The sequence below is a fragment of the Onthophagus taurus genome, chromosome 11 (genome assembly GCF_036711975.1).
Source record: "Onthophagus taurus isolate NC chromosome 11, IU_Otau_3.0, whole genome shotgun sequence".
Lineage (NCBI taxonomy): Eukaryota > Metazoa > Arthropoda > Insecta > Coleoptera > Scarabaeidae > Onthophagus > Onthophagus taurus.
This window is the reverse complement of record NC_091976.1, coordinates 19105089-19132705: the sequence shown is the minus strand read 5'-3', so window position 1 is coordinate 19132705 and position 27617 is coordinate 19105089. Positions and strand designations below refer to the sequence as shown.

Genomic DNA, 27617 nt, shown 5'->3' with positions numbered 1-27617 from the left:
AAGCCTTATCGCAAAAATAATGGGGTAATCAAGTTCGAAGTTGATTTGCAGAAAGTTTAATTATTATGATAATCAGCGAAACTTTATTTTATATTACGTCATTTCAAATTGTGGCACTCCACATTAACAGGATACACTTTGTTTTTGATCTAATTTGTCATCTGGAAACTAACTAAGTCGATTTTTAATGAGGAGAGCAGCTATTATGTTATTATCAGGAGAAATACAGACTTTTTGTACTGTCTTAAGTACGATGGATAGTTCTTCTTGTAGTGTACAAAAAAAATTTCTGTAAAGATGCTCTACCAACATATTACATGAGCCGTATATTTGAGGCAACACATGCCAGGTGCAGCCTCAAAGATGAAGATGAGACAAAGATGAATGTCATAAAATATAAGTTGAGCTCAATAACGATTAAAAGACTGACATTGGGATTCTGGTTACACAATTCTAGAGTTATACTCGTATAAAAAAATTGACAAATTTAAAGCATTACAGGGACGAAGATAAACACTTTGTGATGTTTTGTCTGCTCTTGGAAGAGATCTCTCTTGGAGATCTGAAATATTGTGGTTACAAAACATATTAAACGAAAACTAAAGTTTCAACAATTGTTTGCTGTCCTGTATGAAACTTAATGACTCTTCCGTGTTTGGCGGCCAACAATTACATAACTACTCTCCTAATTTTTCGTTCAATTTTCTGTAGTTTGCACACTTTGCTATACACAACTGTTTTCACCTTTCTTTTTTGATTGAATGTAAATGATGGATGGCATAGTTCTTACTTCTAAATTTATTTTTAGTTTTCATGTTGTGGAATTACATCGTACAGTAAACATGAGATTAAGTTTTATCGTTAGAATATAAGATCTTTTATAAATCAACACTACTAAATGTTTATTTAGTATTCGCCAAAATATTCCTATTCGTTTTCGTATTCCATGAAAGAATGTCACGCATTGATGAAATGGATCAAAATCTTCCATGTGCTTCCTATATTGTTATTAACATTCTATCTACACGGCAGCAACGTCGGTCGTCGCTACTTTCAAAATAGAATGCAATGCAGTTGTGCTAACTTATTGGATTTAAGAATCGAAGATGGAAGTGGATTTAGAAATTTAATCAGACCAAAAATTTCGTAACAAGATCTATCAACAGAAATGCAATTTCACTACATGAAAGGTTTGTCGTGAAATTACAAGTTTTAATTACTGGAGATTCACATACGAGTTTAATATACCTTTATTAGACAAAGCACGTTCCTTTATAGATGTTCTTTGTTTCCATTTCAGACTTTTTTGTCGAAATTGCGATAAAAACGTATTCATTTTTCTTTCGACTTTTTCACGGGAATAGATGAAATTTGATGTCAATACACTACAAGCATCACTCTTTTTTGTTATTTCTCTAATCTGTCCATTTTATATTCCATGATGTTTCCAAATCATAATATTTTTCGAAAAAAAATTTTTTTTAATGAAATATTGCACAGCGAAAGACAACAAGTGTTCTTGATTATATTACCGAATTGGATGCCTGTGTTTACTTTATATGTTTGACTGTATTCAAGATTGGTTGAGGAGATGTGTACGCTACTCGGCTTACAACATCAGCTTATCCCCATTTTATATACGAACAAAATTGTGTTGTGTTCATTCAGTGTAATTTTTGTAGAGATAGCTCACTGCAGAAGTTATGACACATGCTTGCATTATTGCATTCAGTTTAGTTTGCCTAGTTCATTGGCTCTACTTTATGTGCATGTCAGAGTTATATCTTTTTATTGTATTTTTGGTCTACTCATTTTTACTATTATGGATATTATTATGGGGTTTCCTTGTTTCTATCCCAAATAAATAAACCTTAACCGACAGTTGTTCCACTTCGGGTACCTGATCAATATTAGCACGTTGACGTTTGTAACTGCTTCGACTGTAAAATAGGCATCTCTGTTTCTAGATTGTATTGATACTTTTTTTTCATATCAAATCAACTTTATTTAAATCAAAGCACAACAAAAGTACAATTGAGATACATAGTCAAAAACAAATGTAATTTTGTGTCTTGTATAAATTTCAAAATGTACTACTTACTCTTTGATAGGTGCTATAGACGTTTAATTACGTCTGTGATACATCATTAATTATAATATAATAAAGAAAAGAAAAATTATATGACATGAAAGCAACATTACAAAAACACAAAAGCAGTGAAATCGCCGGGGCCGCCGAATTCGAGGAGTATGTATGAATGAAAAGATCTTTATTTATTTTAATGTAGTCGCTGGCATTTTTACAAAAAATGCTAAAACTACTGGAATGTGTTATAGATTTAGGAATATTGTTATAAAATTTTTATTAAACGATTACCAGATTTGTTTCTAGTACTATGAGGGTGTTGTATAAATTTATGTTTGTGTAGATTTTTGGAAGTGTGGATTATACAGATTCTTATGTATTTTAATGAGAATATATCAAGTTCTGAGTGAAGAAGTTATGATGAAGGTATGTTCTTTTTCTTTTGTTCATTATTTTTAGAACATATCTATGACCAACATTTAACAATTTGAGATTCACTGTGTACGTTCCACCCCATGCAATGAGGCAATAGAATAAAATAGATTGAACAAGCGCGTAGTAAAGCATCTTTAGATTTCTATGATTCAAGATATTGCGTAAATCATAGAATTTTGGAATAACTGATCTTAAGCGTTTAGTTAGACTTTCCGCATGTGCCTTCCATTTAAGGTTATTGTCTAGCTTATTTAATTCATTGTTTGCAATTCCTTCAACTTCATTCCAGTGCTCACCGCCGAATAGTAATGCGACATCGTCGACAAAAGCAATAGAGAGTCCATTTATAGGTAATTGTAAAAGATCGTTAAAATATAAATTGAAAAGAATTGAAGCAAGAACTGTGCCTTGGGGTACACCTACTTGTATTAGTCTCTCTTCACTTGTTGACTCGTTTATTTTAGTGGCCTGCCTTCGGCCACATAAGTATGTTTCAAATAAGTTGAAGGCTGTACCTTTCATGCCCAATCTATACAATTTATCTAAGAGCCTACTATGAGGTACGGTATTGAATGCCTTTTTCAAATCCAAAAAGACAACAATAGTTTTTTTACTGTTTACAAAATTGGTCTGGATACGGTCAGTTAAGTTTAAAATGGCATCTTGAGTATTAAGACCCCCTCTAAAACCAAACTGGTTCGGACTAGTTATTAGTATTTATAAAAGATATCAATCTAGCTTTTAAACATTTTTCAAATATTTTTGAGAAATTATTTGTGAGGGAAATAGGTTTCTAATTGATTATCTGCTTTGAAAATAGGAATTATAGAGTCTTTAAATTGCTTTGGGGTTAAACCAGATTCAAATATATTATTTATAATGCGTTTTACAGGATTAAGTAATAAAGTGTGATATTTTTTTTATAAAAATACTATTTATATTATCAGGGCCAGTAGAAAGGCAGTTCTTAAGTTCATGAATATATTTGATCACTTCATTTGTTGTAACAGGATTCCAGAAAATCGTGTTTGGGCAGTAGTTTATATGGGGTACATCATAATTGTAAGATTTATCAATTAACTCTGATAATTTAAGTCCTGCTTCGGTAAAATATTCATTAAAACAATTTGCCATGTCACAAGAATTATTAACCTTGTTTGTTAACAATTTGATTAATTTTTGAAAAATTGTTATGTACATTATTTGTGAACTCATTTATGCATTCTCAAATCATTTTGCCACTCCTACCAGCCAACGTTTAGTATTTTTGTTTTAGCACATTCCAGTTTTGTTTTTTTAATTGCTTTTTTTATAGATTTGTTATACTTTTTGAAATAATTTTTAACTTCAATACTATAAAACTTAGTAAGATTTATTTTAAGTTTGTCACGGTACCTCATATTCCTTAGAAGATCCTCGGTCATCCATGGTTTTAGCTTTTTGCATCTATTAGAGATAGTTTTGGTTTCTGAGGCAGCTATAACTAATTTTTTAATATTCAAAGTTAGACTATCCAATGCCTCCGATGCATCATCAATTGTCAGAATAGCATCCCAGGATATGTCGTGCATAAACTGATCCAACTTCGAATAGTTTACGAGTTCTTACGGTATAACACCGATCAATATGATTCTTGAATGTAAATGCCGCATCATTTACATCAATAAATCACATTGCCATATTCTCATAATAATCCTCAGTCCATAGCAAAAAGTTGAGCACTTTCCTCTAGTATATTTTTTAAAATTATCTTCCTCGGTAACACTTTTAACAAATGATGTAGAGAGTTTCCATATCCTGTCCATGGTACGTCTAAAAGATCTTTTTCGAGTTTTAATGAATTTTAAGCCTTCACAGACCCCTTTACACTTCTTTAATAGTTTGTATATATTTTTTGATATAAATGCAATCTGTTATTTTTCAAATACTGAAAGATGTCAACAACTTGGTGAATTTGAAATCTTTCTACTTAATTCTGGATTGTGGCCAATGAGAAGTGAGTATTGCATTAACATTTTTTAACATTACAGTTTGTCGTGTGTTCAAATTTGAAATTCTGCGATTCCATGTGTTTTACTTTTTATACTACTTTGGAAATATTCCAAGAAATAATTGTGAACTATGCATGACTCGGTTTCTAAGATTCCTGGTGTTGTACACAATTAAGGTTATTCCCCTTAGATTTTCCTATGTATATGATTTAAGTTTTAGAAGCTAACATCGGATATTTTTCATTCTAGTATGATATTCATTAACTCCATTTAATTATAAGAATTTAGATACATAGTCACTTCTATTGTGTTGTAATTATTGATTTTATTCAAAGGGCCCTTTCGGGGAATTTGCGGGATCTAGTTGTTAGTTAGCTGGAATCTGTAAGCCTCTATACTACTGTATATTTCGTTGATGGAATTAAAGACCTGGAAAGGTTTCCGTTTCGGTAGTTGAAGTGATTTGAAATCCGCTCAGTGATACATTGACAAGCTAGAAGTTTTATATTGATTAATTCTACTTGTGATTTACATTGTTACATTAGCAATAATGGGTCCTATAAATTCTAAGGCTTCAGTTATCACAAACGGTCTAGATAAGGTTGTTACAAAACTTGATTACATATTCTGTTAGAAACCAAATTTAATGTTGTGTTTATTGTGTCAGAAACCTTTCAACATCACACAACGTGATGTTTTGATTCACTGTACGCTTCAATTTTGAATGTGTTAATTCAAATAAATAATTTTAGTGGTAAAGTGTAATTAATTATTTCATAAAAAATTGTATTCTCATTATTTGTTATTTCAAAAAATCTATTTAACGGTCTATCAACTGCGTATTTCATTACCGTCAATTAGGATCAATGGTACAGCAGTAGTCGGGGGGATCATTACGCAGACCGTAAATAAATTACGCAAAGCCCAAACAAATCCCGTATAATTTTCTGACGACCAAACCCCTCGTTTGATTAACAACACAGTTTCATTATACGATTCGCGTTAATATCGAATTAAACGTTCGCAAACAGATCGATTCTGCAACGAGAAATAATTTTAACTCATCCAAGAGATTGAATTTCCAAAACAAATGGACTGTAAACCCTGCCGGCGCGTATATTACGAACGTGTGTTTACCAAACCTCTTTTTTTGGGTATTCTCCATAACCCACCCCACACGTTTTCATCCCTTTACGTCCAAAACAACTCCACGAACGATATCGAACCGTCAATTTATCGTTAAATTTTGGAATACTCGGATGAACGCCTCGTAATTTAATCAAATTAATCCGTACGTGTTCCAGAAGATAAAAAGCCGATCTCATCCACAAAGCGCGTGGGAGAGAGAAAGAAGGCTCTAATCGCAGGTTAAATTGTTCTGACCTGTTCAAAGCACCTGCGGCAAACCATCCTGAAAAATCGATCGTAATAAAGGCTCTCGTTTGAAAATTTAATCTTAATGCGTGCCGACCAGATGCTCTCGGTCTACATAAACGATATATTTTAAACATTTTTAACAATAAATTCTTTGTTTTAACCGTACACATCAAAATCGATATTTCAATGAATAGCCTCCAATTGCTTTTCAATCAAATATGAGTTTGAATAGAAATGAATTTATAATCTCAATGATTTACTATGGAAATGTATTTCAATAGATTTTATGAATATTTATATTACTAATTTCATTAATGTAAAATCCGTGTATTTATATCTACGTATTTTGAAATGTTTGAGAAGGATTAACTTTAAAAGAATTTTCGGAAGTTTATTGTTTAGTTATTATTTTGTAAACAAATAAAGAGGGATTTTTTAAATTTGGTTGAAAAGTATCTAATTGAATTATAATAATGCGAAGAGGAACTTTGCCTTAAATCACGGAAAACGATTTATTAAGAAAATGCAGACAGAAAATATATAAGTGATTAAAAAAATTATGTTGATTGTATTGTTGCTATTTTTTCTTCTGCTTGTTCAATATCTTCACATAAATCTGATCAGATAAGTCCTCTAACTGCCTCGAGACCTTCCAGATCTCCAACTCATACATACAGAGTGACCCGTTTGAAAGCGGAACACCTTCGTAAAATTTGTATTTATTATCCGATTTCGATAATTTTTTTTTATTGTAGAGCGTAAAAAACTGTATCTTGGGACAAAGAGTGATATTTTTATTAAAAAAAACAAGGCCTACTATTTCACTGTTTAGGTGCTAAAAATGAAGAAATCATATTAGGAAATTGTTTACAAAAAATCTGAGTACACCACTGCATTAAGCGCCTTTTGAAATGGGCATATACCAAATCTCATCAAAAATGGTTACAAATCAACACCGTTACAGATAATTGAAAAATACAATATTTTATGAATTTTTTTGACCAGATGGAGTAAACCATGACAAAAAAGGAAATAAAATACAGAGAATAATACAAAACTATTTAACAGAAATTCAAAAAATTGAAGAAAAAACAACATTCAAGGTATTAATAGAAAATAAAAACTAGTTAAATGTCTGTTGCTTCCACCAATCCACCGTTAAGTTCTATACATTTATTGTACCTTCTTCGTGCATTCATTGTTACATTCCTCAGTTGCTCTGGGGTAATGTCTGCACATGCCTGAACTATTCTAGCACGCAGTTCATCTAGCGACTGTGTCCTTGACCTGTAAACTTACTGTTTAAGGATTCCCCAAAGAAAAAAGGCGAGTGGTGTCAAATCAGGAGATCTTGGCGGCCATTCAATAAGATGACTATTTCTTCCTATCCATCGATTTTCAAAATTTTCATTTAACCAACGTTTTACCACTACTGCGTTATGCACGGGAGACCCATCTAATTGAAATTTTATATTCGCACATACCAGAGGTGGTAAATTATTTAGCGCATTCGAAAACTCATTTCTTAAGAAATTCAAAAATTTTGTTGAATTTAAATTGCCCTCAAAGAAAAATGGACCAATAATTCTGTTATCAAGTATTCCGCACCACACATTTATTTTATGCGAATACTGTCGCCTTGCGTTGATGATCCACTCTGGATTTTCTGTGCACCAATACCTTGAATTTTGCGATGACACCACGCCATTTGTTGTGACGTGGCCTCATCGCTAAACAAAATTTCCCTTAAAAAGTTTCTGTTTTCCAAGTATTCACATTGATAACACATAAACAGAATTCTAGTCTTCTCTCTTCGTCTCTTGGTTCATAAGTGTGAAGAAATTTTGGTTTATAGGGTTTCATTTTATTTTTTGTAAGGCACCTAATACATTCTCTTGGAATATTTAAATCTATGGCAGCCGTTCTCAAACTCGAATGAGGGTTATTATGAAAATATTCCACTATTTGATTATTATTTCTAATTTCCCGGCGTGGATTTTGAACTTTTAGAATTTGTTTTGATACACTGCCTGTATCGTTGAATACCTTATTTACCCGGTGAACGGTGCTAGCACTAACCGGAGGCAAATCTGGATGCCTGTTATTAAATTCTATAGCCGCTTTTCTTTTCGAAAGAATATTATCGCCAACAAGGCGTACAATTTCAACTTTGTGTCTAACACTTAGTCGTTCCATAATTACACCACTAAATTGCATACTTTTTATAAAATTTTTATAAGCACAAAACTGACAGAAGTGATGCTTTAAATCACTTTCATAGAATTCAATTCTTTTTTTTTTATTTCCATGGTTTACTAGATAACTATTTTTTTATTTCCATGGTTACAAATGTAAATAGTTTTTGTATTATTGGCTGTATTTTATTTCCTTTTTTGTCATGGTTTACTCCATCTGATCAAATAAATTCATAAAATATTGTATTTTTCAATTATCTGTAACGGTGTTAATTTGTAACCATTTTTGATGTAGGCCTTGGTTTTTTTAAGAAAAATATCACTCTTTGTCCTAAGGTACAGTTTTTTACGCTCTACAATTAAAAAAAAAATTATCGAAATCAGATAATAAATACAAATTTTACGAGGGTGTTCCGCTTTCAAACGGGTCACACTGTATATTACTATTTATATTTCATATTAACATTAAATTAAGCAAGTTTTCATATTGTGTAGGTGGATCAAACAACTTTTTCTCACCGAAAATAATTTTATAAAACGTGCTCTTCTGTTTCCTTGTCTTTTGTATATGGCAGAAAATTGTGAATATTGACTGTTGAATCTTGATCCTGCTCCGATTAAGTACTAATGTATTCTTAGCCTTAACCATAGAGATAACAATAAAGTTCCGTTCGTGCTAGCTCATCTGCCGTTTCATTTTAACTACGCGGATATGACTTTTGATCCAGATTATGTTATAGCTACAAACCAGAACCTATATCATTAGAGCGACATAGGTACATTAAAGGTTCAATAAATCTGGTAATAGATACAGACAGCTTAAACCAGTTTGTTTTGAGGATTATTTTCGATTTCTGAGTAATGAAATAAAATTAGATAGCATTAAACGTAATATTAGATATTGCTTAAAATGAATGAAACTAGTATCCTGTTCCACCTTTAGTGAACGGGATAGAGTCTTAATGTTAATATAGAAGTGTAGATTTACTTAGCTTATATCTGTAGGTAAAATATCCAATCCTGTTGACGAGATACTCTCCACTAGTTCTCTTCTAAGCTATCTTTAAGTTAGTAGAAGGTTGAAAGCGGACTCCCCGTCGATCAATAGCAAAACAAATAACAGAAATCCTGTATATTTTAGGTCTCTATCACAATTTTTTGACTAACCTGCATAGGGGGGCGGTTGTATAGGGACTTCGTCTTCGGACCTCCCTCTCTGTTAGCTCCTACTTGGCTGATATTGGCTCGTCTACCTCTTTTCTTATTTTAAATATTTGTCTTAAAACTTCCTTTCTTGTTTCATTCTTCGCAAAATGTTTGGCATTTTCGTAACCCTTTCGGTTCGATTTTGAATGTGGGTGATCATTTTAAATTCTTTGTCCAGGTAGAGCCTTAGATATTTAATCATAGGTTAACTTTCGACTTCTATTTACATCACCTTGACTTTCATTCTGTGTGCCTTTCCTCTAACTTTTAATACTACCATTTCTAATGGGCCGCCGCCCTAATGCCAATCGCTTCCAGTTTCCTAAGGTTCACTCCGGGCGAATGTCCTGCTTTATTCTCTATTTCCGTTCTTGTTTTCCACTTTATTACTACGAGTAAATCGTCCACATATGTCACATTCTGACTCCAAGATCTATTTTTGACCTCAGTATTTCATCGTAGAAGTGTTCCATAGAAATGGGATACTCTACTAGTTATGTCAAAGACTCAGTCTTTTTTTATGGCTATTGTCTTTCTCTTTGATAGATTTGATAGAGATTCCATTCTGTAGCTCTCTCTTTAGAAATTGGTATATATGTTAACGTTTTCTCTTTCCCATCTATGCCGCTCGCCAGTATCTCTGATGTTATGTTGCCAGATCCGTATTGCTTGCCTTCGAAAATTGATATAGAAGGGAATAACTTGGTTATCGGTTTTAATGTCCTTTATGATGTATTTTTTTATTTGAAAACGTCTTCAGGCACGATTGGTAGGCTTAGTCTCAATCTATTCATGACTATTAAATAAGGTTTCAGCCGTATATCTTTGTTGAGTTCTTCGCCTAAATCCCTCCACTTCTCTTCTTACTTTTGTATAATTGGAGTTTCAATTACCTCATTTCAGTCGTTCTCTGCTGTTCATTGTTCCTCTTTCATACATGTCGTCTTTCATTTCAGGTCATTCCACTTCTTCTTGACTCCGCTATGTAATCATTCCACCAGTGTGCTGCATCGTCACTGTGGTTCGTTGTAAGTTTTTTAACTTATCGCAGATTTTGGTAATGTTAGGGATGATGTTATTTGCATTTTGGTCGATTGGGTAGCGTCCTACACAATTTTCAGCGTATTTCTTCATTTTTGTTTCTTTTTGGGCTCTACCTTAACATTTCAAAGGTAAACGTGTGATGGCAAATTCAAATTTAATTATACCTTGGTTGTTGAGGTTTTCCGTTGGCTCATCCGGCCACATTTTTTAATCTTAGTCGACATGTTCCACAATGCAGCAAAATCTATTATAAATGCTCCAGGTGTTTGCCATCAACCAATCCTCCAGAATTTTCATTCGTTAGTAGCGTTCAAACTATCAAATAATTTTGGCCATGATTTTAGTCAAAGTAACTTTATATGTGAACATAAATCACAATTTAATACATATAATATATAAATTGTAATTGTAGTATTAAATTTTCATTAAACATTAATTAAGAGTTACAGCGATACAAATATAAAAAAAGTTGTAATCAGAAAGAACAAAGCAACCAACCAGTATTCTTAAACGCAGCGCGTGTTTAGCAAGTGTAATTCGAAACGAGGCCGAGTTTATTTTGCCTAGCAGTTGCGATTTACGAGCCTAATTGCCATTCGAGTACCTGTAATTAAGGCCTTTTTCACGCGCGGATTTAATTTCACCTTTTTTTTTTGGAAAGCTTTAACTTTTTCGGCGAAATGGACCATTCCATTACAAATTTTTTAAATGTACCCAAATGTTTATAAAAAGTACTTCTCATCTAAAATGTACGTACAAAATTATAAGTTACTGGTGTAGCATTCATATTAAATTTCACTTGATTTATTATTTTTTTTTTCGTTTAGTTCTGTCGTTGTTCACGAAACGGAACGACAATTTGATTAATTAAATTCTGGATTTGACACGACCCCATTAGCGAATCGGGTCACGTAAAAATCTCTACCGTACGTATAAATACGGCTCGGTTTTGCGGGACGGTTCCCGAGGGAACCTTCATCGCACCACGTCGTATCCCATTGGAATTGATTTAATTCTTGATGTTAAGTTAAAACCAAATTAAATGTTCTATTTCATGTTCATTCTTAACACATAATGGGGAAATTTTAAAACGAAAAAAATTTAGAACGAAAAAATTGCTTTAAGATTTTTAGATGATAAGTCACGTTCTCTTATTAGTGTAGGTTTTAGATACGGGGCAACTATGTGTAGATATTTCGGTCTGAAGTTGAAAATTTTAATTAAAACCTTCAAAGTTGTATTTGCGTAGGAAAATTGTTCTGAAAGTATCTAGATTTAATTAAAATCCCACACAAAAAAAGGTGTAATCAAAATTTTGCTTAGTAATTATTAATTTAAATTTTTCTTTCCGTATCAAAATTTATTTTATTTTTCTAATAAAACGTGAGTTTTCCATTTCTATTTACAAGTTAAACCCGCACTGTTCGGGCTACAAAACGGTCCCATATACATGGAATGAGGTCGATACATTCTGTCGGAGACTCCCCCAAGGGCGATTTTGAATAAAACTTCATTACCAACACTTTTTCTACGACTTTTCGTACACAAATCACGTTTCAACACGATTTTTTCTACTTCAACAACAGCGAAATAAAGTAAAAAGAACGATAATTTGATTTCCCGTTGAAATTTAAACAAATTTGATTTTTTTACGCAAATATGTTTGTTTTATTATTTTAACAATGCTTTATTGATCGATATGTAATATTTATTTCAAATATGTGATAACCCTCTGAAACGTAGAATTGGTTTGTGGTTGTTGTACAAATTCCACACAGCGCTGATTGTTTAACGAATAGAAATGGAATATTCTATAGAAACACGCAATTGTTTAATTATAACCCGTGTTTTTAATATTCATTAGATTTTCAGTTGTGTTTAGTTATTTTCATTTTGGCAGAATAGTCACTCCATCAAAGTGGATGATGTTTGAATTAAAAGAGTTGAAGTATTTGAAATTCGACGTTTCGAACCCAACACAAACATGACTTTGTGTTTCAAACCATGAAGTATATCAATGATTCCTTTGACACGAAGTCATTCCATCCAAGAAGATATTAGTAATATGTGAAATGACATCAAAGGTATATCTTAGTATCATCAGATTGCTGCACACCATTAGTGAGATTATAAAATATAAAATGACCTTTCACATTGGATTTCAAAGCTTTATTGAATACATCAATATGCTCTTAAACTGATTAAGCACCTTTATTAGGGAGTTTATAAAAATAAATTTAATATATTTCGTAATTTAACTACTCTATCTATTGATCTATCAAGGGGATAAGAAATTGGGGGTCGCCTCTACAAGAATGTTTTTATCTAAGTTACCTGCATTTACTATAATGTAGGAGTACTAAAGCGATACTAAAGATACAACAATACAACAGAATTATAATTGAAGGGCTTAGATAAGGATTATGTATGACAGTGACCCTTAATCTATACGCCACGAAATATTGCAGATGTTTCATAATTCACAATAAGTTTGATGCCCACACACCTAAAAACAGGAAAGTACAATTATTTGGTAGTCTTGTATTCTGAACATCTTTCATTCTTTATATTTGTCTCACCCATCTTCCTATGTCCTGTATTCCGCATTGTTGTCTGATATCTTCGTTCCGTATTCTGTCGTGTAGGGTTTTCCATTGTATTCTTATTAGTGCTTTCATCTCCACTGTTCTCATCATTTGTAGAGTCTTGTATCTGGTCTTGAAGAAGATGTATTCTGAATGATGTTCTGATGATTATGAATATCTTTGGATTTGATAAGAACTATGATTTGGTGAAGAAAAATAAGCACTTGAAAACAGAAAATGTGTGTGCTACTGTAAAACATGGAGCTGGAAGTGTTTTCGAATGCTTCGCCGAAGGAGTTGGAACTTGGTGTTTATAGAAATCAACTTGTGTACCTGAATTTTTTATGGAAAACGTACCAAAAAGTTCCTAAAAGATGTAAGACCATTGGAAATGAACAGCTTGAAACGATAATTTTACAAGAATGGAAAATGTAAATTTTTTGGCTACATTTTTATATCCATATTAGATATTTTTTGCTTTCATTGTTTCTATAATAAAGTTTTGTTTTTGTGATACTCATCTACTTCCTTATACACTTACTAAGATGTTTCCTGCAATAATATTTATGTCATAAACATTATATTAGATAAGTTTGTGGAACTTAGAAATATTGTGGTATGGTATGGAAACTTTTTTGGTCCAGTGATGATGAGATTATTAAGGATGATATTATAGATGGCAATAATCTCAAAAAAGATGTTTATGAACATAACGTTTATGTTTATTACCCGTTCGAGGTTCTTGATACATTCATATTTGAAAATAATTTGAATTGGCCTAACTGTGTTGGTGTCTGTATTCCATGTCTGGCTGCTATAGAGGATTACAAGCGCTTATTCGAAGCAAAGCACCAAATCATAATATGGGCCCGTTACATTATTCATAGAGAAGCGCTTGCGTCAAAGCGTCTAAGTTTTGTACTGAATCAGGTGTTAAAATATGCGGTAGATAAGGTAAATTTTATGAAATCTCATCCATTAAATGCAAGATTTTTTTAATCTTTGTTGCATTATAGAAGAATTTGGCCAAGTAATTTTTTTTCCCAAGGAGATAGACACCGAAATGCAGAATATTTGGCCAATTTTCTAAATAAAGCTGGCAGATTTATACGACATTTTTGAAAGGCTGAATTAATTGCAGAGAAATAGAACTTACTAAGATAGATTGTATTTTTACAGCAATTTTTAACTTTATTTTTCTTTTTGTTTATTTCAATTTCATTTAATTTTCCATTATTTAAAATTATTTCTTTTCATATCCATGCGTAAATGGCATATTTTGGCGACACTTTGGTGATGTAATCCTTTCCGCTTTAGCAGTTATTAGTTAGCCGTGGAGTTTGGTTGCTATTCAAAATTAGAAACGTAGTTTATAGAGAGATAATTCCTATTATATTTAATCGTCGAGGAATATCTCTATTGTAGCGAATCTGTATGGATTTGAATCTTGTTTCAAAAAGGTAAATATCTGAATATTAGATATGGTTTTGTAAAATTTCGAATTGAGCATACCTTTTATTCCTGAGGTATGAAAGGTTTGCAGTTGGTATTTTCAATCATAATACAATGTGTTAAACCACATTCATATTATGGCTGCAATAGCTTACAGTGCGTGAATGCCTCTCGCATGTGCAACAGTATTCTATTATCGATTCTCTCCCCCTTTTGCCTCCATCTATCAGCACGAAAATATGATAAAACCTGCTTACCCGGTAATTAGACTTTACGCATGCTTTAATTAACAAAGCCCCTGAACTATAATGCCGTAATCAGAATAATTTAAAACTCTTCCTTTTATCTCGTGTTCAGTGTAATAAGAAATTCTATTATTTATTTGATATGGAATTAATGTAATGCAAATCATTATTTTCTTTTGATTTATTGTTTTTCGTACGCTATTCAATTCTAAGATATGGAGATTTATGTTGTGAAAGATAAAGTTGTTTAAAGTTTCGTACAATAGTTGACATTAAATTTGTAATGCAACATGTCTTAATCAACAACTCCTTAGCCAAAGTATCATAGGTTACGTTTTGATTAAATTTAAAAATCATGGAATAAAATTTAACAAAATTTGACGCTGAAGGAAGGACAATTTTATAAGTCGACAAGTAAATAAAGAAAATTCTATTATTCTTCTTCCTCATTGTGGATACGAATAGTGCAGAATTCTTTCCTAGACTTACTTTTTTAAGGGGCCAACTGGATTTCTTCCACATCGTATAAGATAATGTTATCTTAGTTCAAGCAGGACTTATTTTTCCACCAAGATGGCATTCCAAGACATTATTCCGTCCCTGCTAGATATTATATCAACGATTATTTTTCGATCTATGGATTTCTATGGATATCACTACGTTAAGGTGAATTAACTAGATTAAGATAGATTAAAGAAGATGGAATACGCTAGAACTACTGATTCCAATCCAAAACTCTTTAAGACTAACATGTCTTGAAGACAATTAAGGAAGTCCGCAAATACGACCCACTGAGTCGGCGTTACAACACTCTGCCGGTGAGAAAACCATTTAATAGCGTTGTTGCCAAGAAACGTAACTCTGTTTTTCAAGATAACATTAGAAACATCATTAAAATCAAAAATCAACTGGAAGAAATCCATCACCCTAAACACATTACCTGAGTTGTACAAATACAACATGGCTCATGAAACACAAATAGTACTGTTTGGTGAAGGTGGAGTCATGGAATGGTTAATACCTATCGACACCTATTATATTATCAACCGCATCTCAGTTGTTCTGAAAGTTTGCTACGTGCTTGTATCTGTTCTTATCTCAATTCCATATGTCACCATACTTTTAGTGGTTATAGATTTGCTTTTCCATGTTACGTCCCCTAAACACCCAGAGATCTTTCCGGCTTTGTTCAACTGTTGTATCCACTTCGTTTATGATAATTATGTTCCTGCCAGTCGTTTACTGCCTGTGAGTTTACAAAGCATTGAGTCTTTGTCGATAGTCATTAATATTGTTTTTGGTAATGATATTTCCATGTTTTAGTGATCGTCTGATAAAATTTGTTACTGCAGATTATCTTAACAGCCGGCAATAAGTACTGCATCATCTGTGTGGTGTAGTATCTTTCTTTTTTCAGCTCCTAAGGTATATTCCTATGTTGTTTCTTTAACATTCTGGATGATTTTATCCATAATGAATTTAAATAAGCAAGGGACTTAGGTTGCCTCCTTTCCGTATACCTGATGCAACCCGGAGTTCCTGTGTTGGTTCATCGTCTAATTTAATCTTGGTATAGTTGTTATTATATATGGCTGATAATATTGTTATTCTGGGTTCGACTGATTTTTATTTTACGAACTTTAGTCATCTTTTGATTTCACGTGATTTCACATCATCGAACCGTTGTATGAGGTTGATAAAACAGAAAAAAGTTGTTTTCTCAAATACTATAGAATTTTAAAAATTATGACAGATTGACAGTGGGTCTGTTTTCTTTTCCTTATAGATTTTTCTGGTGCCTCATATATATTTCGCTTTACTTTTCTCCACACCTCATCTACACTATCTGTCATTGCAATTCTGTTATTATTTATTTTTCTCCGAAGTTTGTTCTGATACAGGGACCTTGTACCCTCATTGTCAAAGGATTCTAAATTGTATTTTTCTTTATTTAATTCTTTTGTTCGTCGTTTCTTTTGTAACGTCATGCAATTTCCATAGGGATCTCTTGGGCACTGATATTTGAGAAGATGGATTTATGTTGATTCTTGATTTTTGGAAAGCAGATATTATTTAGCTGCAGCATTCTTTGTTCTATCGTTGTTTTACACAGCCGATAGCATCATTGACGAGCCTGATGTTGAAATCCCCTAACAATACATAGTTGCTACATTTTCTGGATCACCTTCTCCTTTTGTTCATCTAGATGATCTATTCGGTGCCTATTCAATTCCATAATAATTTCTTAGTCCTTTATATTCCATGATTTATCATTTCGCGATGCAAGTCGCATCAGGTTGATCATGTCTTGATTAAGCTGTTATACAACTATTTTAACGTCGTCTACAACTTCAATTCACTTTGAAACTTTCCAGCGCGTTTCTCATTTGGATTAGAATAGAAACGTTTCCTTCATTAACATTACGTTTTGTGGGACTAGGAGTTTCAAGAATCTTTAGCATTTCATCTCTTTTTAATGCTTTGTCGATTAATAATTCATCAATATCTTCATAGAATAGATCATTAAATTCTTCTATATGAATTGCGTGTACCATTGTAATGACGTTGAGAAATTTAATTTAGAACTGATCTTCTTCCTGATATGGTTATATGATCACAGCGTTCTCAACATTAAATTTTAACGTTAAATTGTTATTTCTAAAGAAATTATTCAGTTCTTGAATAAATCATTACCCATTATTTTCAGCAATTCTTTAATAAAATTTTTAGAGTAAAGTGCTTAATTGTTAAAAAAAAAATACAGAAGAATTTTTTAAAATTCCTATTAAATTAGCGTTCTCAACATTAAATTTTAATGTTAAATTGTGATTTCTAAAGAAATTATTCATTTCTTGAATAAATCATTACCCATTATTTTCAGCAATTCTTTGATAACATTTTTAGAGTAAAGCGTTTAATTGAAAAAAAAAAAAATACAGAAGAACTTTTTAAAATTCCTATTAAATTAGCATTCTCAACATTAAATTTTAATGTTAAATTGTGATTTCTAAAGAAATTATTCATTTCTTGAATAAATCATTACCCATTATTTTCAGCAATTCTTTGATAAAATTGTTTAATACTAATTTCTTAATACTAAAGAACTTTTTAAAATTCCTATTAAATTAGTAAATAAAAATGTTTTTAAATGCATTTAAAAATCCCAATTGCTCTATCTAATTATCATAGTCCCTACTTCGGTTCTCTTCGTATTCATTTAGAAACGTCCCTTGCAGCAGATAAACCGGGAAGTTTTCGCCTAGTTAAGTCGGTCGGTAGAGCTTTTCGACTTAAATTGAGGCTGTAACAATCAGTTTTAACCCTCCGGGTCGACAAACGAACGATACGCTCGTAACTAGAAGCTTTTCGAGGTGCAGAAAAACCGGACCTTTTGTGCGAGGACACATCAAAGTACGAACGAACGCGCATTTTCTAAACGTCATTGTACTAAATTTTTTTTGTTTCCTGTTTTTTACTTTCTACCTGCCGAGTCGCTTTCGGTGCACCTTTCAACAGTATCGTTGAAAACTACCCCTTTAAAATTACACCCTCTTCATTTTGCTAGGGCGTGAACTGGGTTACTAATGTTAATAAAGTTCAAAAACAAAATGTTCATTAGCACATTGTTTTTGAAAGGAATTTTTGTGTTGTGTTGTTTTTTTTTATTAAACTGAATTTGTTTATCCAATAAAAATGATTATTTGAAAGGAAATGTGTGTTATTGGGGAAAATTGGAAGGGAATGAAAATAAAATGAAGGTGGACTTTTATGGTATCAATTTGTTTTATTAGTTTTGGATCGAAATTTTTCTACATGTTAAAACTTTTATTCAAGTCCTTCCACGTTAGATTCTTCCTACATCTAAAATTGGAATACCTAAATATTGAATAATCCCAGAAACGCCGTCCCACGTTTCTTTCCCCCTTTTGGATGGCGCATTTTAACTTCTCGAAAGACGGGGGTTGCGCCCCTCGAGGCACTCCTAGCAAGTTTGTCGAAGTCCTGGCCATAAGAAAACCGAGTTCCAGCGCCCCCAAGGTAGATATTGTTGGCATTACAGTTGGTAATCCAATTTTGAGTTGACACCGGGCGCAGAGTTTGCGCCCGCAATTAATAATAAAGTTGGGTCGCAACCCACGCCTTTTCCGTCGTATCCATACCGGTTTCGCAATTATTTATAAGTGCAACTTTGTTTTTCAGGGTGGGGACGTCGTTCAAGAGACCATAGCGGCTAACGTTAGCTTCGACACCGTCAGTCTTGAATTTCAAAGATCCGATGGCACCCTCGTAACGCAACTTATCGATTTTAGAAACGTAAGTAAAAACTTGTAAAAATTGTCTTCGTTTGCGTTTTACCCGGTTTTATCGTTGGGAACGGGAATAAAAATTGCTAAAATGCAAGTAAAACATGTATAAGTGCCTTATTTTAAATTCAAATCTAATGGCCCATAAGAACCGAATGTATAATTTTATTGCGGGTGAGATCGCTTCACGTTGTCTTTAATTTAAAATGATAAATTGAAATATTTTTCATTTGGCACGAAATCTTTTTGCTATTGATATCTATATAAAAACTTTTGGCCTTGTTTAACTTAATAACTTATAATTGAATTTCAATGGAGTGGTCTAATTAAAAAAGCAACTCGATTCGGTTTTGAAAATTAGTATTTCCTCAATTTCTAGAGATCTCCATCTGTTTAGTACAAATGCAGAAAGGGCACGAAGCTTTGTTCGTCGAGGTCGACGTTTCTCTCACCCTTTCGCCCAGAAAAAGTTTTTAATTAAAACGTCTTCTTCGTCTCGTGGTGCCTTCCGTCCATGGCTATTTTATTTCGTCGGGCTTAAAACCTATTTTATATTATGAAAGTTCGCCAAGAGGAAAAATAACCCCTTGAGTGGAATTTAATTTTTAAACGCTGACCTATTTGTTGTTGGATTTCATAAAACGCCGACGGTAATTTTTCAGGTCGTTTTTATTCTCTCCCGGCATCTCTTTTCTCTGTAACCTTTTCCTACGATAAATTTCGTGTCTTCCACTCGAGAATTGTTTTTTACATCCGCTACTAGAGTTTTCTGAACTGAAAAATGGGTCAGTTGCATTGTTATACATTTATACAAGTTTTAACAAAAAATGAGAGAATTTCAAAAAATCTTTATTTAGAGAAATTAAAGCAAGTTTTTATATCAAATTACAGTAAAACTTCGATATATCGGATTAATACGGGGAAGAGTGCCCGTTATATGAATAATTTTAATGCACAAAAAGTCGGACAGTTATTCACATCGTTTCGTTCAGCATCTCGAGCATAACTGCACAGCTCGAAGGCCCGTTCGTGACGTCAGCGTTGAACAACAATTAAAACTAGAACTAACACTAGAACTAACACTAGACCTAGAACTAGAAAGTTTTCAACCCAACCCTACCCGTTATGTTGCGTTAAACCCGTTAGTTCTAGGTCTAGTGCTAGTTTTAATTGTTTGAATTAGCACTAGAACTAAGAGTAAACCTAGAACTAGAAACATTCGGGTTTAACCGTACATCTTAAGACTGCTAGATAAGGAATTCGACAAATTTTCACATTTTCCTATACAGGCTGTCCGGTATCTTCCGTATCAGAACATTATACGGTTGTAGGATACATTATTCTGAAACGATCTTTCTAATAAAATTTTTTCGAAATGTTTATAATAACCGCACGGAAACTGTTTAAACGAACTGTTGTAATGTTTAAACAGACTCAGGTAATCGGTGCCCCCTCGGCCGGTCCGCTACGCCGATGATAACTCGTTTCCCACGTGTACTCACCAATAGATTCGTCATGGAAAGAGAAATAAACTTTTTCGATTAATCAAATGAATCATTGGTCGTCGTTAAACGCTCTGATGCGGAAGATACCGGACAACCTGTATGTATCGTAGGTATCGTCTAAGAGCAAACGTGCAAAAGAATAATATTGTTATGCATAAAATTTGCTACAACTTCTGTCTTAAAAGTTGTTTTGTAACATTCTCAGATTCTCCAGTGTTATCATCAACAACTTGAAAAAACAAGTAATTCGTCAAATTTTCACGTTTTCATCTATGTGTCGGTATCTATGACTCTGACAGCAAAAGTGCAAGAGAATAATATTGTTATGCATAAAATTTGCTACAAATTTTGTCTTAAAACTAGTTTTGTAACATGCTCAGATTCCCCAGTGTTATCATCAACAACTTGAAAAAACAAGTAATACGCCAAATTTTCACATTTTCGTCTATGTGTCGGTATCTATGACTCAGAGCAAAAGTGCAAGAGAATAATATTGTTATGCATAAAATTTGCTACAACTTTTGTCTTAAAAGTTGTTTATAACTTACTCAGATTCCCTAGTCTTACCATCAACAACTTGAAAAAATAAGTAATTCGTCAAATTTTCGTATTTTTATTGGTATCTATGGGTCTGAGAGCAAAAGTGCAAGAGAATAATATTGTTCTGCATAAAATTTGCTACAACTTTTGTCTTTAAAGTTGTTCTGTAACATGCTCAGATTCTCTAGTCTTACCACCAACAGCTTGAAAAGGCAAGTAATTCTTCACATTTTCGTGTATGTATCTGTATCTATAGGTTTGAGAGCAAAAGTGCAACAGAATAATATTATTATGCATAAAATTTGCTACAACTTTCGTCTTAAAAGTGGTTTTGTAACATGCTCAGATTCCCTAGTCTTACCATCAACTTAAAGAAACAAATAATTCGTCAAATTTCGTATATGGATCGGTATCTATGAGTCTGAGAGCAAAAGTGCGAGAGAATAATATTGTTATGCATACAATTTTCTACAACTTTTGTCTTAAAAGTTGTTTTGTAACTTACTCAGATTCCCTAGTCTTACCATCAACAACTTGAAAAAATAAGTAATTCGTCAAATTTTCGTATTTTTATTGGTATCTATGGGTCTGAGAGCAAAAGTGCAAGAGAATAATATTGTTCTGCATAAAATTTGCTACAACTTTTGTCTTAAAAGTTGTTCTGTAACATGCTCAGATTCTCTAGTCTTACCACCAACAGCTTGAAAAGACAAGTAATTCTTCACATTTTCCTGTATCTGTATCTATGGGTTTGAGAGCAAAAGTGCAACAGAATAATATTATTATGCATAAAATTTGCTGCAACTTTCGTCTTAAAAGTGGTTTTGTAACATGCTCAGATTCCCTAGTCTTACCATCAACTTAAAGAAACAAATAATTCGTCAAATTTTCGTATATGGATCGGTATCTATGAGTCTGAGAGCAAAAGTGCGAAAGAATAATATTGTTATGCATACAATTTTCTACAACTTTTGTTTTAAAAGTTGTTTTGTAACATGTTCAGATTCCGTAGTCTTACCATCAACAACTTGAAAAAATAAGTAATTCGTCAAATTTTCGTATTTTTATTGGTATCTATGGGTCTGAGAGCAAAAGTGCAAGAGAATAATATTGTTCTGCATAAAATTTGCTACAACTTTTGTCTTAAAAGTTGTTCTGTAACATGCTCAGACTCTCTAGTCTTACCACCAACAGCTTGAAAAGACAAGTAATTTTTCACATTTTCGTGTATGTATCTGTATCTATGGGTTTGAGAGCAAAAGTGCAACAGAATAATATTATTATGCATAAAATTTTCTACAACTTTCGTCTTAAAAGTGGTTTTGTGACATACTCAGATTCCCTAGTCTTACCATCAACTTAAAGAAACAAATAATTCGTCAAATTTTCGTATATGGATCGGTATCTATGAGTCTGAGAGCAAAAGTGCAAGAGAATAATATTGTTATGCATACAATTTTCTACAACTTTTGTCTTAAAAGTTGTTTGTAACATGCTCAGATTTCCCAGTGTTATCATCAACAACTTGAAAAAACAAGTAATACACCAAATTTTCACATTTTCGTCTGTGTCGGTATCTATGACTCAGAGCAAAAGTGCAAGAGAATAATATTGTTATGCATAAAATTTGCTACAACTTTTGTCTTAAAAGTTGTTTATAACTTACTCAGATTCCCTAGTCTTACCATCAACAACTTGAAAAAATAAGTAATTCGTCAAATTTTCGTATTTTTATTGGTATCTATGGGTCTGAGAGCAAAAGTGCAAGAGAATAATATTGTTCTGCATAAAATTTGCTACAACTTTTGTCTTTAAAGTTGTTCTGTAACATGCTCAGATTCTCTAGTCTTACCACCAACAGCTTGAAAAGACAAGTAATTCTTCACATTTTCGTGTATGTATCTGTATCTATGGGTTTGAGAGCAAAAGTGCAACAGAATAATATTATTATGCATAAAATTTGCTACAACTTTCGTCTTAAAAGTGGTTTTGTAACATGCTCAGATTCTCCTAGTCTTACCATCAACTTAAAGAAACAAATAATTCGTCAAATTTTCGTATATGGATCGGTATCTATGAGTCTGAGAGCAAAAGTGCGAGAAAATAATGTTGTTATGCATACAATTTTCTACAACTTTTGTCTTAAAAGTTGTTTTGTAACTTACTCAGATTGCCTAGTATTACCATCAACAACTTGAAAAAACAAGTAATTCGTCAAATTTTCATATATGTATTGCTATCTATGGGTCTGAGAGCAAAAGTGCAACAGAATAATATTGTTTGCATAAATTATGCTACAACTTTTGTCTTGAAAGTTGTTTTGTAACTTGCTCAGATTCCCTAGTCCTACCATCAACAAGTTGAGAAAACAAGTAATTCGTCAAATTTTCGTGTCTATACTTATTGGTATCTATGGATCTGAGAGCAAAACTGCAAAAGAATAATATTGTTATGTATAAAATTTGCTACAACTTTTGTCTTAAAAGTTGCTCTGTAACATGCTCAGATTCTCTAGTCTTACCATCAACAGCTTGAAAAGTCAGTAATTCTTCACATTTTCGTATATGTATCTGTATCTATGGGTCTGAGAGCAAAAGTGCAACAGAATAATATTGTTATGCATAAAATTTTCTACAACTTTCGTCTTAAAAGTGGTTTTGTAACATGCTCAGATTCCCTAGTCTTACCATCAACAACTTTAAAAAACAAGTAATTCGTCAAATTTTCGTCTATGTATTGGTATCTATAGGTCTGAGAGCAAACGTGCAAGAGAATAATATTGTTCTGCATAAAATTTGCTACAACTTTTGTCTTAAAAGTAGTTTTGTAACATGCTCAGATTCCCCAGTGTTATCATCAACAACTTGAAAAAACAAGTAATTCGTCAATTTTTTACATTTTCGTCTATGTATTGGTATCTATGAGGCTGAGAGCAAAAGTGCAAAAGAATAATATTGTTATGCATAAAATTTTCTACAACTTTTGTCTTAAAAGTTGTTTTGTAACTTGCTCAGATTCCCTTGTCTTACCATCAACAACTTGAAAAAACAAGTAATTCGTCAAATTTTCGTATATGTATTGGTATCTATGGGTCTCAGAGCAAAAGTGCAAAAGAATAATATTGTTATGCATAAATTATGCTACAACTTTTGTCTTAAAAGTTGTTTTGTAACATGCTCAGATTCCCTAGTCCTACCATCAACAAGTTAACAAAACAAATAAATCGTCAAATTTTCGTGTATGTATTGGTATCTATGGGTCTGAGAGCGAAAGTGCAAAAGTTATGCATAAAATTTTCTACAACTTTTTTCTTAAAAGTTGTGTTGTAACATGCTCAGATTCCCTAGTCTTACCATCAACACCTTGAAAAAACAAGTAATTCGTCAAATTTTCGTATATGTATTGGTATCTATGGGTCTCAGAGCAAAAGTGCAAAAGAATAATATTGTTATGCATAAATTATGCTACAACTTTTGTCTTAAAAGTTGTTTTGTAACATGCTCAGATTCCCTAGTCCTACCATCAACAAGTTAACAAAACAAATAAATCGTCAAATTTTCGTGTATGTATTGGTATCTATGGGTCTGAGAGCGAATGTGCAAAAGTTATGCATAAAATTTTCTACAACTTTTTTCTTAAAAGTTGTGTTGTAACATGCTCAGATTCCCTAGTTTTACCATCAACACCTTGAAAAAACAAGTAATTCGTAAAATTTTCGTATATATATTGGTATCTATGGGTCTGAGAGCAAAAGTGCAAGAGAATAATATTGTTATGCATAAAATTTGCTACAACTTTCGTCTTAAAAGTTTTTTTGTAACATGCTCAGATTCCCCAGTATTACCATCAACAACTTGAAAAAAGGAAGCTCGTTATATCGATGGTTTACTTTATTACTTATTTACAACTTTATACAAACAGATAATTTAAGTTTTTAACATTTTCTGTGCTTATTTGTTAGTCAGTTGAGTGGGAGTGATTCGTATCATAGTAGTTTATCGTACTGGCAACTCTGATAACAACCTTTGGTAAGTTTTAATGGTTCCCGGTTGGGGATCGTAATTTAAAGCGAGTTTGAGACCGGAAAACTTTGTAGACGAAGGTATAGGCAAAAGGGGATTGACCTATTCAACGAAAAGACTAAACACTGTTTTCCACTCAACATTCAACAACTTTATATCTGTTTTGTTTTAAAAATACAGGAAAAATCAGTATGAATCAATTTTAACCATCTATCGCAGTAAATAAAGTACAAATATTTGAAATCGATTCCTAAAAAAAAGGTTATACAAACAAGATCGAATCTAAAACCACTCGTCCAAACACAATATAAGGAGTATCCCACCGAAATGGGATACGGACTTAATGGGCTGATTTCATTTGGGGATTCGACGTCCGATAGTGTACTCGATTTGGTTGGCGTCGGTTCAATTTATTGCAACGCCGTGGCGGCATCGCGACGCCAACGACGTCCGATCTTAATTGAAAACAAGCTTGCATTATTACTGACCGTGCTTCAACATGATTTTCGCAATCGTTTTATGTTAATGTTAACCAAAATTATTCAAAAATTGTATTACTATTCGCTAGCTAATGAAGATAATTATTCAATCAAATCTACAATCACGCGGACGTTTAATTTAATTTCATCAAATTAACAGTACAATATTAACATTGCAGTATAATTATTTAATTATCTCTAATTAAATCAAACACGCAAGATCGATTTAGCTGTAAAAATAAAAAAAGTAACTTGATGATAGTATCAAAGATGAAATCCTGCACCGAATCGAGTCTCGAAAAGGAGACCATTAAATCCGCATTTCGTTTAATCCAGGCTTATCCCCAGGTTATGTTTGGATGACCACTTCTTACGTAACCCACCAGGGTAGGATAGTCCTTTCGATTTTTCTGAAGTTAAAAGTAAAAAAAAAACTTATTGACTTTTTTCTTAAGCGTCTTCAACGGGAAGTGTTAAAACTCCTAGTTTCTCGGTAGTTCCCTAAAGTTTAACTTCTCCCGACCTTACTACAACCTGTTTGTCAGCGTCACCCTAAATTTCTCTCTGCGGCGACCACAAGGGCCAAACGGCAGTAAAGAGCTGCTCCCTATCCCTATCCGGTGCCAGACCTCCAATTTATGTTCTCGACGGTTAGCATAAATTCTCCGATAGCCAAAGAGACCTTTAACGAATCGATACGGACATCTGGTGTACTTTGTATGATTAGTCGTGTCACTGAATGTATGTATGGAGAATATGGACGAGGAAGTGGGACCTTCGGGAATCGTTTGGCTTCGATTCTCGATCATTATTTGATTGGAAGAATAGTGCGATAAATCATCTATAAAGTTACTTAAATTGCCGTGGAATACTTAATAAACTGGTCTCTCGGCAAGTTTAATGAAGTTTTGACACGCGAAGTTTTTTTAACTAAACGAAAGTTACTTCGAACAATTAACCCTAATGATTTGTTCACTAAAAAAATAAAATAAAAAAATCTAAAGCATTGTAATGGAAATAAATGGAAAGTTCTCGATATCAATATTAATAAAATTAATGATCGGACGAGCCTCAATAGAAATAAATATCCGAAAAAGTGCTCAATACTTCGATGTGAATACTACGAGGGCATTTATTAAATTGCTGTAGGCGCAAATATTCCAACCAGTTACATTTTTGCCTCATAATTTAAAACGAACATACATATTGCGAATGTATCAATAACATTCTAAATATTCAAATATTGATATTTGTGCCATTTTCAGCACTTTTAAAGTATTTAAATAAAAATTTGCGGCTCTATTACAAATCAAAAAGCAACCTTCAATTTGTTTAACTTTTAAAACATTATTGTTATTATTTTTATAGATAGTTTGGTTATTTCAAAATTTTATTTGAATATTGTTTTTGAAATTGAACAATAAAGAAGTTATTTTGAGTAACAACTCTATAGGTAAATATTATTAAAGAGATTCTTGATTGATGAGATTGAGAATATATTAATACTCTTGATAGATTATGCATCATCTTTATTTAATAAGATACACAAAAAACTCCATCTTTGTGTATGTACAAAACTGATACTTTGTCAAGGTTGCTGATTTGAAAAAATATGGAAATTAAGCAGAATTTGCAAAGCTATTTGAACAGATTGTAGCTTCCAAAATTGAATTCTACACATTTAATATCAAACACGAATGTCGAAAGAGAATAATATTGTTATGCATAAAATTTGCTACATCTTTTGTCTTAAAAGATGTTTTGTAACATGCTCAGATTCCCTAGTCTTACCATCAACATCCTGAAAAACGACGAAAACCCGGTTTTAGATAGAGAAAGATTCAAGCTTTCAAGTGGTGCATTTAGCTTTTCGCTATCCCTAATTATAAGGAAGATATCAGTTAAGAAAGTAGATAGGAAATTACGGGTAAAAGTTTGTTGCTGGGAGGTTTGTTGCTATCGTCGCACGGGTCAGATTCGCCAGTGTTACCATCAACAACTTTAAAAAACAAGTAATTCGTCAAATTTTCGTATATTTATCGGTATCTATCGGTCTGAGAGCAAAAGTGCAAGAGAGTAATATTGTTATGCACAAAATTTGCTACAACTTCTGTCTTAAATGTTGTTTTGTAACATTCTCAGATTCCCTAG

The 27617-nt window shown here is 32.6% G+C and overlaps 1 protein-coding gene across 1 annotated transcript in view; it reads left to right on the top strand.

The window, feature by feature from the left end:
* LOC111424114 (out at first) overlaps positions 1–27617 on the top strand; it is a 149586-nt gene that overhangs the window by 22268 nt on the left and 99701 nt on the right. Inside the window, exon 2 of the mRNA XM_023057545.2 lies at positions 18817–18930. Coding sequence (XP_022913313.2) covers positions 18817–18930 — 114 coding nt within the window. The remainder of the gene's footprint in view (positions 1–18816; positions 18931–27617) is intronic.